Genomic DNA, 17,047 nt, shown 5'->3' with positions numbered 1-17,047 from the left:
GAGCTAAGACTAGAGAAGAAAGAAAGCTGGAGCAATGACGGAAAGCTTCAGGTGCCAGACTCAGCCGTTTGCACTGCACCTGATGGGCAACGGGCTGGCAGGGCAGTTAGGCTGTGTGGAAGAAGCATGTCTCAGAATTCCCAGGGCCTCACAGCTCTCTCTCTCTCTCTCTCTCTCTCTCTCTCTCTCAATGTATCTGTCCTCAAGACCTGGGGCCTCTAACCTGGAGGGAGACCATCCCACAGACTCTACAGACAGAGCTGACGCCTGGCCTGCTGCCCTTCAGGTAAGAAAAGGCAACATTCCTCTGTGTCTTCTCCCCTCGTGTCCTATCTCCTCTCCCCCCACTCCACTCTGCCTCACAGAAGTAGGGAAGAAGAGGCCACATTTTAGCTGTCCCCACCCAAAAAACATCCATTGTCTTCCAATTCTTTCCCCCTGCCTGAAATGCCCTTCCCACTCCCAGGTCCCTAACGGGGGATCTCCAACTCCTTCCAACCCCAGCACAAATCTCACCTCTTCTCGGGAATCTTCTCCCAATCAGCCAAGCAGAGGAAATCGCTCAGCCTTTGTTCATAGAGTTAGCAGAATGCTTATTACGTTGTGCATGGCTGGAGGTCAAGGACAATGGCTGACCTACCTTTTTGGTCCTAGAGACCAACACAATGCCAGAGCCAAAGCAGGCACTCAACAAACAGACATGAAATGCAGAGTTCAGCTGCTATACTGCCACCTGCAAACTCCACACAGCCTGATTCCAGCTAGAGCACTGTGTCCAATAACAATAAAAGTAAAAAATGCTGACAAAGCAGAGAGTGACCACAATGAGAAAGGACCTGCAAATTGGGTCTTATCAGGAAGAATATAAGGCACCAGGGATGTTTGAGTTGGACAGTAGAAGACTTACTGGATTTAGAATAAATTCTTTTGACCACTGTGTGAAAGGCTGCAGAGAACAGCAGACTTGATGTACAAGCGCACAGTGGGCAAAGCTGGGACCACTTGTAGAACTAGGGATACAGCTACAGCCCTCCAGCTGGGGACTGACTGGATTGCCTCCCGTTGCATCAGGGAACAGGGAGAAGCCATTGGAAGTTGAGGGAAAAGGAACTAATGTCTACTAAGCACTCATTCTCTGTTACATGCTTATTATTCCTCTCTTGCCCTGTAAGAGAGGAATTAATCCCCATTGTATAGATGAGGAGAGTGGAGATGAAATGGAGAGAGGTCCATGTTTACACGGCTAATCAGGATTTAAAACCAGGTGGCTCTGCCTCCAAAGCCAGTGCTCTTTCCTCTGCATCACAAAGCTGCCTATTGTGGTGGGGAGGGGAGGTCAGGGGCTCTGCAGAGGAGAATGATGCACCCCAAAAGAAAATGGATTGGAGTGGTGCAAGATCCTGGCTCTTCAACACTATGGACTATGTTGGAGTAGGGGTGGGGTAGGGTTGGCATAAGCAGATGATTTCCCATGGAAATCATGTCAGCCAATGGGTAACAGTGATAAGGAAATAGAAAAATTAAAATAGAGTCTATCAGGGGCTTCTCCTGGAAAGTGACAGGAGTGGACACTGCAGTTGGCCCATAATCATTTCCACCCTCCCTTTACCTCTGTTTTCACTCATTGCTCTTTAAAGGCTTCACTCAACAAATAGTTATTGGATAAATTTTGTGGACAGCTCACTGGGCAAGATAGTGAGATGCAGCTCCGTCTTGCAAGGCTAAGAGCTGCCTTAGTGTACTCTCTGGGGTTTTACCAAAACCCGGCCCTCTTTCCTGGCAAAGTGGGAACAGGTGAGGCTAGTAATAGCACATTTCTGAAAGCTTTGGAGCAATGGAAAGAAAGAGTTTGGGGGACAAAGTGAGTGCATTGTTTCTGAGATAACTGAAGTCACTTGAGACACTTTGAAGTTTCCTGTCAATGAGGTCAGAGCAAAGACAAACTTTGTCCTGAGTGTCATGTGTAGATGTTTGACCTTCTTTATTCCATGCCCCTAACAATAACCTCACACAATCCCTTCCCCTGTCTAGATGCCCTCTCCCCTCCCACATCATTCTGTGACTGTTGAGTGAAACCCTATCTATTCTCTAAGACCCATTTCAAATCTCTGAGTTCTTCCCAAACTCCTTCTGGCAGAATAATTTACCCCCATTTAGTTCATAAAATTAGTAAAGTGTGAAACACTCTGCTAGCTACACCAGGTGAAACTGTTTGCAGGCAGAAGCTAAGATTCACTCATTTCTCTATTCCCCAAGTACCTAGCATAGGAGTCACCAAACTAAGACACAAAGGCCAAACCTTGCCTCCCACCTGTTTTGTGAATAAAGCTTTATTGGAACACACCTATGGCCATTCATTTACATATATCAATGACTGCTTTTATGCTACAACAGCAGCTGAGTAACTGCAACTGAGACCATGTGGCCCACAAATCTAAAATATTTACTATATGACCCTTTACAAAAAAAAAGACTTGCCAATCCTGAGCTAGCATATCATGTGTGGGGAATGCCCTGTGAGGGAACATAAATGGGTGTTCAGATGGCCTGTGTCCAAATTCTGCCCCTAACTACTTGTTTGATTAAGCAAATGATAATGATAGTAGATGATAGATGATAGATACACTTCTGAGTGCTGACTTTATGATAGATACTATCCTATTTTAAATTTAGTATCCACTTTATCCTCACAACTAATTCCAGTAACAGCTACTAGTATTTTTCTCATTGAAAGAAGAAGAAATTGAGGCTCAGAGAGGTCAAACTACCCAGGTGGCAGAGCCGGGACTCAATCTGGTCTGATCCATTCCAAAGCTTGGGACCACCCACTACTCCAGGACACCCTTCTGAGATTCAGTTTCTTCATACAATTGGGATTATTGGGTGAGCAATGTGGTTTTCAAGCCATGTTCAGCAAGCAGAAATGTAAAAGTATTACATGGGATGCCAACAGCAAAAGTCTCCCTAGAGGTGTCAGAATTTAGCCCTGCTGCCTCATCTTGCCCCTCAGCACCAATCTGTCTGGTCAATCTATGGCCCTGGCCAACCTCACCTCCACCCCCCAGTTCCTCCTCCTCGGCCTGACGGACAGCACCGACAGCCACCCGCTGCTGTTCCTGCTCTTCCTTAGCATCTATCTGCTCAACGCCCTGGGCAACCTGAGCATGGTGGTGGTGGTGAGGTCCGACACGGCCCTCCGATCCCCCATGTATTACTTCTTGGGTCACCTGAGCCTCGTGGACATCTCTTTTACCACGGTCACGGTCCCGAGGCTGCTGACCAGCCTGCTTCATCCAGGCCAGGCCGTGTCCTTCTCGGGGTGCTTTGCCCAGATGTACTTCTTTGTGGCCTTGGGCGTCACCGAGAGCTACCTCCTTGCAGCCATGTCGTACGACCGCGCGGTGGCCATCTGCCGCCCCCTGCACTACGCAGCGGCCATGACGCCCTGGCGCTGCACAGCGCTGGTCGCTGCATCCTGGGCCCTGTCGCACCTGCACTCGCTGCTCCACACGCTGCTCTTCTCTGCGCTCTCCTACCCACACTCCTCTCTCGTGCACCACTTTTTCTGTGACATGCCGGTGATGCTGAGCTTGGCGACTTCGGACACGTCGGCCCCGGAGGCCGCCATCTTCTCCGAGGGCTTGGCTGTGGTGCTGACCCCGCTGCTGCTCATATCACTCTCCTATGCGTGCATCCTGCTCACGGTGCTGAGAATACGGTCGGCAGGGGGCCGGCGCCGTGCCTTCTCCACCTGCGGGGCCCACCTGGTGGTGGTGTCACTTTTCTTTGGTTCTGTCTTCTCCGTCTATTTCCGGCCCTCATCTACCTACTCGGCCCGCTACAGCCGTCTGGCCAGCGTGGTCTATGCGGTGCTCACACCGACCTTGAACCCTTTCATCTACAGCCTGCGCAACGAAGAAGTCAAGGGCGCCCTAAAAAGGGGGCTTAAATGGAAGGCTGCATCCCAAGAGGTGTGAGGGCAGGTCTGGGCTCACTGGCATTTCAATAATAAGGATTACAAAAGCCCCCTCCCATCTCCTTTTGTAAGCTTTCCAAGGCACTAGCAATTTTGATCCCGTTGTGTCTTGATTCATGTTATATTAAAAATTAGATCTGAAGCAAGTGTGACAAAATGTTTCCTCATAGGGATGGCTACATCCCTATGAATAAGCTAAACTTCTTACTGTGTTGCCTGAATGTTTGAAATAGTCTACTTTTAAATTTTGGAAGAATGAAAGAGGCCCAAATAGGGGAGAGGGGAATAAGTCTTGTAGCTCACAGAGAGGAAGAGGAGTGTGATCAGCCCCAGATGGTGATGGAGAGGGGACCAAGAAGCAGTACAGGTTTAAGAAGGTTTCTAAAGAGGTTTTATTTGGGTGTGCTGCAGTGTAGCCCACACCTTTGCAGGCTCCTCTTTTGGAAACTTCAGGAAATATATAGTTATTGCCCTGGCTGCATGGCTCAGTTGGTGGAGCGTGTCCTGTACTCCAAAAGGTTGCAGGTTCAATCCCTGGTTGGGGCACATGTCTAGGTTCCAGTTCAGTCCTTGGTGGGGTGTGTATGGGAGGCAATTGATGGATGTTTTTCTCTCTCACATCGATGCTCATCTCTCTCTCTCTCTCTCCTATATACATCATTTTCATGGTAAAAAAAATCAAAAATAGAGATAAAAATAAAATTCTCCTTGACTATTACCCAGCCCAACCTGCACTCCCATTCTAGTTGTTAGTTCAGTGGTTTTCTTTTTCTCAATCTCTGCCCCCCATCATTCTTCCCCGGATTTTGAAACATAAATAGTATCATGTTCTGCATATTATTCTGCAACATTCCTTTTTCATGAAACAATGTGTCTAGGAGAACTCTTATTACTACAAATAGAACATCTTCATGTTTAACCTCAGGATAGAGAGCCCCGTACTGTGATGCTCCACAGTACACAGAATTGATAAATTCTTATGCTTTTCCAATATTTCACTATTACAATGGTGAAATGATATCATTATAATAAAAATAATAAAAATTAACATTTAGTGAAGAATAATCATGTGCTAAGCATGTCCTGGGTGGTCTATACATACATCTAATTTAAACCGCACAAGATTCCAGGTGGGGGGCGGGAGCTGTTCTCATTGCACAGAGAGGACACAGGCTTAGAGAAACTAAGCAGTTTTCCCACAGTCATAAGGCTAAGACTTTCATCTTCTTTGGTGATTTTAGTCTATTCAATTTTTTTCACCATTTTGAGCAGATTTGAGTAATACTTAAGTTCTTAAAATATAATTTTTCTACATTTTTTTGGTTTTAAAGTTATAATATTCTCATGGTTTTAAATGGCCATTTTAGCTGTTAATTTTGCTCCTTTTCCACTCCTAGAGCTCTTTAATTATGCCTTTTTTCTTGTTTTATATGCTAACATTTGATGTTTTATTAATATTTCCAAAGAACTAGCATTTGTTATTATTTCTCTATTGTTTTTTATTTTCAGCATTAATTTTTCATTTTCATATTTATTAATTCCTTACTCCTATTTTCCTTGTGTTGATTTTATTATATTTTTCTAGGTTTTTGGGGTTTATATATCCTCTGACTTCAGGAGAGAGGAGTCTCTGCTGATGTTCACTGTTGATGGAACTTGATATCTATCCTCTTAGCATTAATAATATGTTACTTTTCTTTTGAGAAGGGAGCTGATAACCTTCTCAGGGCTATCTGGTTCTGCTGGTTTTCTTAAACTCAGACATCTTCCGTCTGGTTCTGGACTCTTACCTCCAGCTGCTGCTATAGGGTACCTTCACGCCATCTCCTGATAGCCTCTAGTGACACACTGGCCCTCAACTCCTAGCTACTGTCCAGGCTCCACCAGTGCACATAAGAACTTTTCAGATCTTTACAGTGCAAGGTGGTTGAGAAGATTTGTGTTTGTGTGCATGTGGAGGTAGAAGTGGAATCTTGAACACTGTTTTCTAGCTCAGCACTGCCATGATGTGGCTCTCCCATGTAGTGGTGGGCTCTTCTGCAAAACTGCCTCCTCCCAGAGTAGCAGACAACAAGGACCAAAATTTCTCTATGCCTTCCAAGTTCACTGTACCCAAAACCATTTGGAAGACACTATCATTCCCTCTCCTGTTTGGTGGGGGGGGGGGGGGGGAGGCAAAGAGCAGGGCCTCACACTAACATTTAAATTCTCACTAGAAACACTTTTATTTTATGTTATTCTCAAAGTGTAATGCAATGTAATTAGAAAAGAGAAAGAATAGAACTAGATATATGAAAGGAATATGCAAAATTATCAATATTTATATCATCTTTGATTGTATGTCTTCAATAATCAAGATATTTAACTGAAAATCCTTATTAAAAAACAATAAGAAAATTCAATAAGGCAGACTGTTGTGAAGTTGATATACAAAACAATCAGTAACTCTTCTGTGTACAAAAATAACCACCTTTCCAAAGACTACCCCTAACATTTTTTAATGTAAAATACCTAGGACTAAACATATAAAGTAATATATAGATACAAAATTAAGAAATCTACAAGTAAGAAGTCTTCAAGTAAGAAAACTTAAATTAATGGAAAGACATTCCTTATTTATAGTGTGAAAGACAACTGTATAAATAGCCAACTCTCCTTTATAAGTCAATGTGATAAGTCAGTGTAATTCCAGTTAATTTCCCAACCTATTTTTGTTGGTATTTAACAAGATAGATCTGAAGCATATCTGAAAGGATGTATGTGTTGGGAAAGCTTCGGAAGAAAAGTACACTGAAGAGAGCTTGTCACACAAGACATTTCAAATGCATTATTATGAAGGTGTACCTTATATAGAGCTAGTACATAAATAGAGTCCAGAAAGAGACTTACTATATATGAATACTTAGTATGCTGTGCAGGTAGTTTTTAACAATTGTGAAGATGAGGACAGCTAACTTGTTGGGGAAGGGACGAAGAAAAAGAAAGGTAATTGCCCTTAAGCCAAATGTCAGGCAAATCAAAGAAAAAGATGTGGAAACTAAAACAGTAGAAGAATTAGAAAAAAAGAAATGGGATAATATAACTTTGAGATAAATAAGCCCTTGTTAAACATGTTAAAGAAAAAAGATATATCATGAAGTAAAAATCAACTTATTTATCTACTTTGAAATCCAGACTTTTTAGTAAGGGCAAAAAGCACTACTACTACAGTCAAAAATCCCACCTACTAGAGAGATAAAGTGCGACTTTCCATACTAAGAAAACAGAAATCAACTCAAAGCAGTAGACACGCACAAACAACACACCAAAGGCAAAGTGACTAATCAATATGCAGAGGTGTTTGACCGCATTGACACGTACAGAAATTCACTTTTAAAAAAGTAAAATCTTACACATATTTTTTTGATATCAGGTTGAGAAATACTTTGAAAGCAAAATATCCAATGTTGGAAACATTGTAAAGAAACAACCACTCTCATTTACTTTTGGAGGGAGTTTACCTTAGAAGAATTCCATGGTAATTTCTACCCAATTATAAAATGTTTGTATCCTTTTCTCTAGTACACCCACTTCTAAGAATGTGTCTCTACAAACACAGCACAAGCCCACTAAAAACATATGGACCAGAAAATAAAATCTAAGCATTGTTCAAAATAATAAAAAACTTAAAACAATCCAAATGTCCATCAAGAACAGATTATTTAAGTAAATTATAATTAATGCAGTCACTCAAGAAAACACTATATAGCTTTTAAATGAGTTACATGTTTTTGTATGAAATGGTGAATTCAAAGTGTATTTTACATGAAAACCATGAGAAAATAGCATGTATAATTTAGCCATATTTATTTATTGTATACAATGTTAGTCTGAATATTTCCCAACTTTTAACTGCCTTAATGGGAGGAATCAGAACTAAGGAGGACCCTGACATTCTATCTTATTATTTCTTTATTGTTTACATATTTTCCAGTGAGAATGTATTATTTCTGTAATCAATAAAAATTTTTGAAGAACAAATGAAGTCAAAGTTGTCATTATTAGGAAAACCTATAAAAGATGGGATTTTAAGGTATAAATTCATTTCAAAAAACATGAAAATGCATTCAAATCAATAAATATTTATTCCATGTACAGAAAACACAAGGCACTAAACCAGACACTGTTGAGATTACAGAGCACCTGTCTTCAAGACACTTGGTAAGAGAAGAAATAAACAAAGAAAGCTTCAAATAATTTTAAATCATTGATTTGAACCCCAGTTTCCTTCCCTTCACCATTGGTTTTGTGTGGATTTTCCTTTGTTTCACTTATCATAGCCTTCACTTATTCTCTTATGCATTTGCCATACTCAAGCATGTCTGTCAAGCCTGTGAGCACCTTTATCACCAGTGTTTTGAATTCCGCATCTGTTAGGTTGTTTGTCTCCTCATCTGTTAGGTTGGCTACCTCCTTGTCACTTATTTCTCCCACTGGAACCTTGATCTGTTTCAGCATGATATTCCAGAGGAAAAAAAGTCTGGGAGTCATAAATAGATTCTAATCCTCCTGTCATTATTTGTTTTACCTTATTATATACATAGGCTACCATTTAATGTCTATAAATTAAACAATACATAGCAAAACTCAATGGTCTATTACATATTATATGATTTTAATTCAAAAGAAGAATTCTCATCCAAAATATAGATATTATCAAAAAATATCATTAGTTAATAACAAATGATTGGTACAGTTAAAGAAAAAAGATAATATTAGAATGTGATAAATAAATAGATAAATCAAGTAATTCCTGAAAAGAAAATCAAGAGCTGAATAGATTAGCAAGAGAAGAAATGCTGATCCTGAAGAGTAAAAATCATAAGAGCATGTACACAATAAATTGGAAGACATTCTTCATGGAGTAGATATAGTTTGGCAGAATCAAAGTACTAAAGTGGCAGAGTAATTTTGAGTTATTAGAGAATTAGGAACTACTGTATATTGTTTAAGTACAATAAATACCAAGGTTGGGTGGTATTATTTATTCAAGATTGAATAATAATTACTGAGTGTCCACTACACCTCAAGCCTTGTGCTACATCACACCCAAGATACAGCGATAAATGCAAGAGGGGCAATGACCTGCCCCTAGTGACATGTGGGGAAACTTCCCCTGGAAGTGCTGTGGGGACTGCATTAGCAGTGCCAAGTTTGGGTACTGCTAGTCTTTCAGAATACTACTTATTGTCATTATTAGACCTACTATTTGAAAGCATACTTTAATCTTTAGAGTCACTATCTGAGAGAAAACTGAATTGTCCATTTTGAAAAGACTCTTCCCAGGGCTCCCTTCATGTCTCTGTTTCTCAGGGTGTAGATGAAAGGGTTCAGCATGGGGGTGACCACAGTGTACATCACAGCCATGACCGTCTCCTTAACAGTAGAATTGTTGGATGAAGGGCACAATGATTGTCCCATAGAACAGTGACACCACAGAGAGGTGGGAGCCACAGGTGGACAAGGCCTTGCAGATGCCCCTAGCAGAAGGGACCTTGAGGATGGAGGACACAATGCATGCATATGATGAAAAGATCAGAAGGAATGGAACAATAATAACAAGCCCACCCAAGATAAATATCACCATTTCATTTATCTGAGTGTCAGAGCAGGCCAACTTTAGCAGAGATGATATGTCACAGAAAAAGTTGGGGATCACGTTGTCAGCACAGAAAGACAGCCAAGCCGTGAGCAGAGTATGCAACAAAGAGATGAAAGTGGTCAGCACCCAGGACAGCAGCACCAGGGAGACACGGAGCTTGGGGCTCATGAAGGTGGCTAGTGCAGGGGGAAGCAGATGGCCACATAGCAGTCATAAGCCATGGCCACAAGAAGGAAGTTCTGCAGGTCTGCAAAAAGCAGGAAGAAGTACATTTGGACCAGGCAGCCTGCATAGGGGATGGATGGGTCTTGGCTTTGAATGTTGTGTAACATTTGGGAATGGTCACAGAAGAGAAGCAGAGGTCAGAGAAAGACAAATTGTTGAGAAACAAATGCATGGGCATGTGGAGATGTGAGTCCAGCTGAATGAAGATGATGATGAGGAGGTTCCCCAAGACAGTGGTAACATACATGGCCAGGAACAGGGCATAAAATAAGTCTCATTGATCTGGTTCAATGGGCAGGCCCAGGAGGAGGAATTCTGAAACAATATTTTGGTTTCTCCTTTCCATGTTGCTTTTGTTTCACCTTTTTAAAGAATAACTTGTATTACAGTATAAACTTATAAATATACTTACACACATATATGTGCAGATTTCAGAACTTTCAAAAATATTTTAAAATCAAATACTCATAAGTCATAAGGGTTGAGTATTTTATTTGTCCTCTTCCAAATATAAAAATAAATACTTACATAAATGAAAACTATAAAAGCATGTGAAGTTATAGGTCACACTCTACCATATTCCAGAACTCCGTAAGGAAGTAGTCTAACACTTTTGCATGCCTCTAGCTGAGGGATGCATCACAGAAGAAGAAAAGCAATGTCTAGTTTTTACTAATAATCTAGGAAAAAAAGGAAAATAAATGAATAAAGTATTAAGCTGAAAAGGATAAGAAAAGAGAAGCAAAAGTCAAAAATATAGGATTAAGTGGGTGATAAAGCTAAAAGTATATATTAACAAATTGGAAAACATAAAAGCAGTAAAATCAATAAAAATAATTTGAGTTTTTGTTTTCAAAAGATCAACAAAATTGACAAAACTAACAAATCTAATTTTTAAAAAATATAAAAATAAGTATTAGAACATTAGGATTAAGAAAAGGATGTAGTCACAAAGTCAAATTTTTAAGTCTTCCTAAAACTTCTCAAATAAATTTAAAAATCTGGGTGAGACATTTTTTAAGCAAAGACAAGTTGAAAAAATTGGCTCAATAGTATATATGGTATCTAAAGAGATCATTAAGATAAATATTAAAGAAGTAGAAAATGATATGAATCAAATTTTTGAATCAAAAATATGAAATAAACTGAAAAAATTATCTCTGATAAAAGTCCTTAGGCCAACAATAAGCATTGAAAAGATGCTCAGTATTACTATTCATCAGGGAACTGCAAATTAAAATCTTTCTTTTAAATATTTTATTTGTTTTTACAGAGAGGGGAAGCGAGGCAGAAAGAGAGAGAGAGACACATCAATGCGTGGTTGCCTCTCACACGCCCTCACCTGGGGACCTGGCTCACAACCCAGGCATGTGCCCTGACTGGGAAACAAACCAGCAGCCCTTTGGTTCACAGGTTGGTGCTCAGTTCACTGAGCCACAGCAGCCAGGGCTAAAATCTTTAGATACTATTACACATCCACTAAAAATGAAAAAGATTGACAATATCAAATATTAGCAAGGATATGAGGCAATTGACACTTTCATACATCACTAGTAAGAATGTAAAATAGTAAAACACTTTGCAAACTGTTTGCAGTTTCTTAAAGTTTAACATTTACCTGCAGAAATTTCACTCCTGAAATGGTCAAAATAAATAAAAGTAAATGTCTCCAAAATGGCACTTAGTCATAGCAGCTAAAACTGAAAAACCCAAATGTCCATCAGTAGGAGAATGAATAGGTAAGTTGTGGCATATTCATGTCAATGACATACTATATAGCAATAAAGGAAAAAGAATGAACTATAATGATTCAAACAACCTGCATACATCTCAAAAACATGTATGTTGAGTAAAAGAATTCAGATTCAAAAAGGTGTTGTATGATTCCATTTATATAAAGCTCAGGAGCCGGCAAACTCAACTTATGGTGGTAGAAACTAGACCAGTGCCTACCTCTGGACACGCATGGGTAGTGACTAAGAGAGGGCGGCAGGGAAATTCCTGTGGCCGTATACATACTCTAGATCTTGATCTGTGCAGTAGGTACATGGATGTAAAATTCAGTGATCTGCACACTTAAGATTTGTGTACTATACACACATTACATTGTAGTGTTTTAAAATCCTTGGGCCAGGGAGCTTTCCAGATTTTTCAAACTTTCAAGAAATAAATAATGCTGAATTTAGTGGCTACGTATCTTGATGTCTGAAAATTATCTCGAATGGCTCAATCACTGTAAAAAAAAGAGGAAGAAGAACAAAGAGGGAGAGAATAAGCAAAAGAGGAAGAGAGACAGTGAGGTAGGGAAAGAAGTTGATATATTATGCACATATGAACAAACAAAATGTAGACAGAGTTGAGCAATTGATAAACTATAAGAAACACAAACTAATTTGAAATTAAACTTGTAACTTGTTTTGAATGTCACAGCTTAATGACATAGGATTTCATTTTGTCAGTCTATGAATTCAAATATATATCTTGTTTCTACACCAATAATGTTTATAGAAGCATAATAGAATAAATTTTGTTTTTCTTTTTAATTTGTAAAAAATAAAGTTATCATTTTTGTGTAGATTGTAGTGCATAAATGTCAAACATGTTATGAAAAATTATTGACCTTACTAGAGAACAGAAAAAAATGGAACAATATAATATTCAAAGATATAGTAGCAGAAAACTCTCTTTTTAAGATTTTTAAAAATTTTATTGTTGTTCAATTACAGTTGTACCAATTTCCCCCCCATTGCTCTCCCCTGCCAGGCCCCCTCGCTCCCACAGCTGTCCCCACCCTGTTATCCATGCCCACAGGTGCTTTATTGAAAACTGTCTTGAAATGAAGAAAGATACAGGCTTGTATATCAAATGGTATTTTCTGTGTTATTAAAAATTTGTAACAAAAACCAGTTAAATAAAAACAAACTCTGATGAAGTTATTAAACTTCACGTTTAGAGAAATAATTCTATAAGTTTCAGGGGGGAAGAAAGGAAGGCGGCCATTTAAGGGGTGGAGGAAAGTGCTTCATTAGAATTGTCATGAGGGTAGAATAAAAATATAGCTATAAAATTCTTTTATGAAGTCTGAACTACCAAATAGAAGAGAATCATCCTTCCACTCTTGATCTGTATACCAGCTTCTACCTTCTTTCCCCACTACTTGAGAAATAAATTGTAGTGCCCCTAAAATTTATTATTCCAAGGTAAAGACAAAACCCACTCTTGTAGTAAAAGGATTAGAAAAATCAGTTTCATGTCAGAAACACACAAGGTACACACAAAAGTAAATCAGAGGGGGAAATTTGTTAACAGATGAAATATGTGAACTTTTGCATGGAGAGTTATGTAGGAAGCATTAAGAGGGAGGCTGGGAGGTTGAGATATTTGAATCTTATTTAGTATTGACCTAGAGTATAGAGGATTATTTTTTAAATGATACTACAATGAAAGCAGAGTTCTGATTTAAAAAGTAATACCCTGTAATAAATTAGTTAAGAATGTAAGGTATGAAGATCACTTAAAACAGTACTTCTTAAACCATGTTTTTCCAAGGTCTCCTGGGGAAAACAAAGGGGAAGGCCTAGCCAAGTGTCACAAAGACCTCCTTACCTAGTTCACCTGTTCATCTCTTTTACATATTGAAGAATTGTGTAGCATGTCATTTTAACTGACATTAATATGGTGAGGAAAAATATCTGGAATAATAATTCAATATTAATATATCTACTGAATAAAATTATGTACAATTATATTATATAACAAGAAAATATCTTTTTACAAAAAACTCTTTCCAGGGCTCCCTTCATGTCTCTGTTCCTCAGGCTGTAGATGAAGGGGTTCAGCATGGGGGTGACCACAGTGTACATCACAGCCATGACCGTCTCCTTAACAGTAGAGTTATCAGCTGATGGGCATAAATAGAGACCAATAATTGTCCCATAGAACAGTGACACCACAGACAGATGGGAGCCACAGGTGGAGAAGGCCTTGCGGATGCCTCTAGTGGAAGGGACCTTGAGGATGGAGGACACGATTCGTGTATAGGACGCGAGGATGAGTAGGAATGGGGTGACAACAATGAGCCCTCCAATGGTAAATATCACCAGCTCATTAACTCGAGTGTCAGAGCAGGACAGCTTCAGCAGAGCAGACAGGTCACAGAAAAAGTGGGGGATCTCATTGTTTGCACAAAAACACAGTCTAGCCATGAGAAGAGTGTGTAACATGGCATGAAAGGTGGTCAGCAGCCAGGACAGTGCCACCAGGGAGACACAGAGCATGGGGCTCATGATGGTGGCATAGTGCAGGGGGAAGCAGATGGCCACATAGCGGTCATAGGCCATGGCCACAAGGAGGAAGCTCTCCAGGTCTCCAAAAAACAGGAAGAAGTACATTTGGGCCAAGCAGCCTGCATAGGGGATGGATGGAACTTGACTCTGCATGTCGTGCAGCAACTTGGGCACAGTGACAGAGGAGAAGCAGAGGTCAGAGAAGGACAAGTTGCTGAGAAACAGGTACATGGGTGTGTGGAGGTGAGAGTCCAGGTGAATAAGCACGATGATGAGGAGGTTCCCCAGGACGGTGGTAAGATACATGGCCAGGAACAAGGCAAAGAACAGGTTTTGCTGCTCTGGCTCGATGGGTAGTCCCAGAAGAAGGAACTCTGTGATGACAGTTTCGTTCCTTCCTGCCATAGCTGCCTCCACTATCTTTAGAAAGAAATAATAGTGTCCATTGAAACCTGAATTTAAAAATGCATACATTTCTATGATGGTGTTTTAGGAGCTCTACAAAAACACTTTATATCACCTTTTCACAATCATTACAATCTCTATACTCCAACTCTCTATAACCAGAACCTCTGTGATTGAAAATGACTTATTTTCTTTACTTCTCTTTAATACATAACAATGTTCCAACTTTTCTAAAACAATCTTCTCCATTAGCTTCTGAGGCACACAATGTAAATCAGTTTTCCTCAGACCTGCCTGGCCAGGCATCCTCAGTAACTGTAACTGTCTCCTGTTCAGGCAATGTCTTACATGACGATGTTTCTCAGGGCTTTTACTTAAACACTGTTCTATAATTCTACATATATTACCAAGAAAAACGTATATACTCCAAAGGCTTCAATTGCCACTGAAACCTCAGCTGTAGATGTCTCTCTCGCCTATTAAAAAAAAAAAAAAAAGTATATTCAGTTGCTTAATGATTATCTATCCTCAGATGTATCATAGGCATTTAAAAAAAATTTTTAAATATGATTATTGATTTTAGAGAGAAAGGAAGAGAGAGAAGGAAAGAAAGAGAGAGAGAGAGAGAGAGGGATTGATTGCCTCCCATATGTGCCCTGACCAGGGATCGAACTCTGCAAACTAGTTATGTAACCTGACCAGGAATGGAACCCCAAGCTTTTTTGTGTATGGGGTGACGCTCTGACCAGCTGAGCCACACTCGCCAGGGTTCTCATAGGCATTTTAAGCATAACAGATCCCAAAGGAAAATTTACAATCTCACCTTCCGCTTTCCCAATCTCTCTCTCCTTTAATTTCCCGTATCTCATTAAAAGAGTTCCAGGCTCTCCATTCATAAAGCGGAGAGTTTTCTTTCATTCCCATCTGTCTCTCCTCATCAACATCCAATCTGTAAACAAGTCCAATAGATTCTGCCACTGAATTCCCATTCTTCTGTTCCTTATCTCAACTTCCACTGTCCTAAACCTGCTATCGAAACAGCTCTTCGTTCCTGTCCTGCTTCCATGCCGGAACCTCTCTCCTTTGTATCTTTCAGTCTCACCGTGGCATTCTGTGATGAAAACCTGATCGTCATTCTTCCTAAAGTCTCCATGGATCCTCATTGTTCTTAAGATACAGGTAAACTTTCTTTCAAAAAGATGCTTCATCTTTTTCACTTGTTCAGTGAAGGGGAACATAGCCAATAATGTTGTGTCACTGTGCACAGTGACAGGGACTTCCTAGACTTAGTGTGGTGATCACAGTGTAAGGTATATAAATGTCAGATCACTGTGTTATACCCATGAAACTAATATAATATTTTACACCAACTATGTTTTAATTAAAAAGTGCTCACCAGACCTGTTCTACCACCACAGCTTTGTCTGGCCCCACAATTGCGCTCCCATGTCCCTCTCCAGGGTCACAATTTCTTGCCTCCAGCTTTTGCACTTGCTGTTCCTCTTGCCTAACATCTTCCTCCCTCTGTGCCCTCTTCACCTGGCTTTCCCTTACTTATCCTCCAGGTATGTTACATGTCACTTACAGCTAGACCTTCCCTGTCTCCCCAGACCATGTGAGGACCTCTGCTATGGTTTACAGCACACTGTGCTTGTCCCCACAGCACTCAGTCCCATTGGGATTATTCGTTCATAGCTGTCTGCCTACGAGATTGTAAGATCCATGCAGAAAACACCATGTCTGCTCATGACTGCAGCTGGCACGGTGCCCCGATATAGTCCATGTTTCCTAAATATTTATTGGCTGTGCTTCAGACTGAGACATGCATTTCTTTAACTTTAAAGGCAGCAGAAATCCTTTTAAATAAGAGTCACTGCTCCTACTAAACTTTCCCAGAGCAAGAAGTCTCTAGCCTCAACCATTTAGCACTAAATATGACACTTGATTAGAGAATTGATTAATGTTGTGCCCATGAAAAATATTAGAATACCTCAGATAATCTACTCCTGTCACTACTTCAGATGATAAAGGTATATAGCCAGATAGATAGTTAGGTAGGTAGGTAGCTAAACCTCCCATTGGTTCTATTTCTCTGGAGCTCCCTGACCAAGACACTTTCATGCCTTCAAAGCAAACAAAGAAAGCAGAGGAGAAGCACTAAGGGATGTGAGAAGCTCCTTCCATAAAGACATAACTGAGTCCAGTTGCTGGGATTTTCAATGCTTGATGCCACTGGACCCAGCCACATTAATAGTCCCTACACTTGGACACTATGTACTGGTGATACAGGGGAGAAAAACATCCAGGGAAAATCAGACACCTGCTTTCTCTGAGTTTTGTTTCCCAGATAAATTAAAGGCAGCTGACTCTTGTGACAACAGTAGGACTGGAGATGACAAATAGGAGACAGAAGCTGCAGGTGCCACCATTGACGATGCGATGAGCCTCTCGTCTTCTTCACCCGTTCAGTCAGTCATCCTCAGCCTGGATTGCACATGAAAGGTCACCCAGGCA

At 40.3% G+C, this 17,047-nt stretch overlaps 2 protein-coding genes and 1 pseudogene across 2 annotated transcripts; 1 reads left to right on the top strand and 2 right to left on the bottom strand.

Annotated features, from left to right (window-relative positions):
- Positions 1-3,032: 3,032 nt before the first annotated feature.
- Positions 3,033-3,977, top strand: OR1R1 (olfactory receptor family 1 subfamily R member 1). The gene has a single exon (XM_090257510.1). The coding sequence runs from the start codon at positions 3,033-3,035 to the stop codon at positions 3,975-3,977; it is 945 nt and encodes a 314-aa protein (XP_090113636.1).
- Positions 3,978-9,253: 5,276 nt separating this feature from the next.
- Positions 9,254-11,859, bottom strand: LOC149997841 (olfactory receptor-like protein DTMT; annotated as a pseudogene).
- A 1,726-nt stretch (positions 11,860-13,585) lies between these two features.
- Positions 13,586-14,574, bottom strand: LOC149997840 (olfactory receptor 1E2). Its single transcript, XM_090257509.1, has one exon. It carries the CDS (start codon positions 14,531-14,533, stop codon positions 13,586-13,588), a length of 948 nt encoding a protein of 315 aa, XP_090113635.1. The 5' UTR covers positions 14,534-14,574.
- Positions 14,575-17,047: the final 2,473 nt, after the last annotated feature.

This window comes from Furipterus horrens, unplaced genomic scaffold (assembly GCF_987537825.1).
Source record: "Furipterus horrens unplaced genomic scaffold, mFurHor1.1.pri manual_scaffold_11, whole genome shotgun sequence".
Taxonomy (NCBI): Eukaryota; Metazoa; Chordata; class Mammalia; order Chiroptera; family Furipteridae; genus Furipterus; species Furipterus horrens.
The sequence above is the reverse complement of the archived record's forward strand: the minus strand, read 5'-3'. Positions and strand labels throughout refer to the sequence as shown.

What these genes read in the sequence shown, in the direction of transcription:
- OR1R1 (XM_090257510.1), top strand. Translation starts at nt 3,033, where the DNA reads ATGGCCCTGGCCAACCTCACCTCCACCCCCCAGTTCCTCCTCCTCGGC.
- LOC149997840 (XM_090257509.1), bottom strand. Translation starts at nt 14,533, where the DNA reads ATGGCAGGAAGGAACGAAACTGTCATCACAGAGTTCCTTCTTCTGGGA.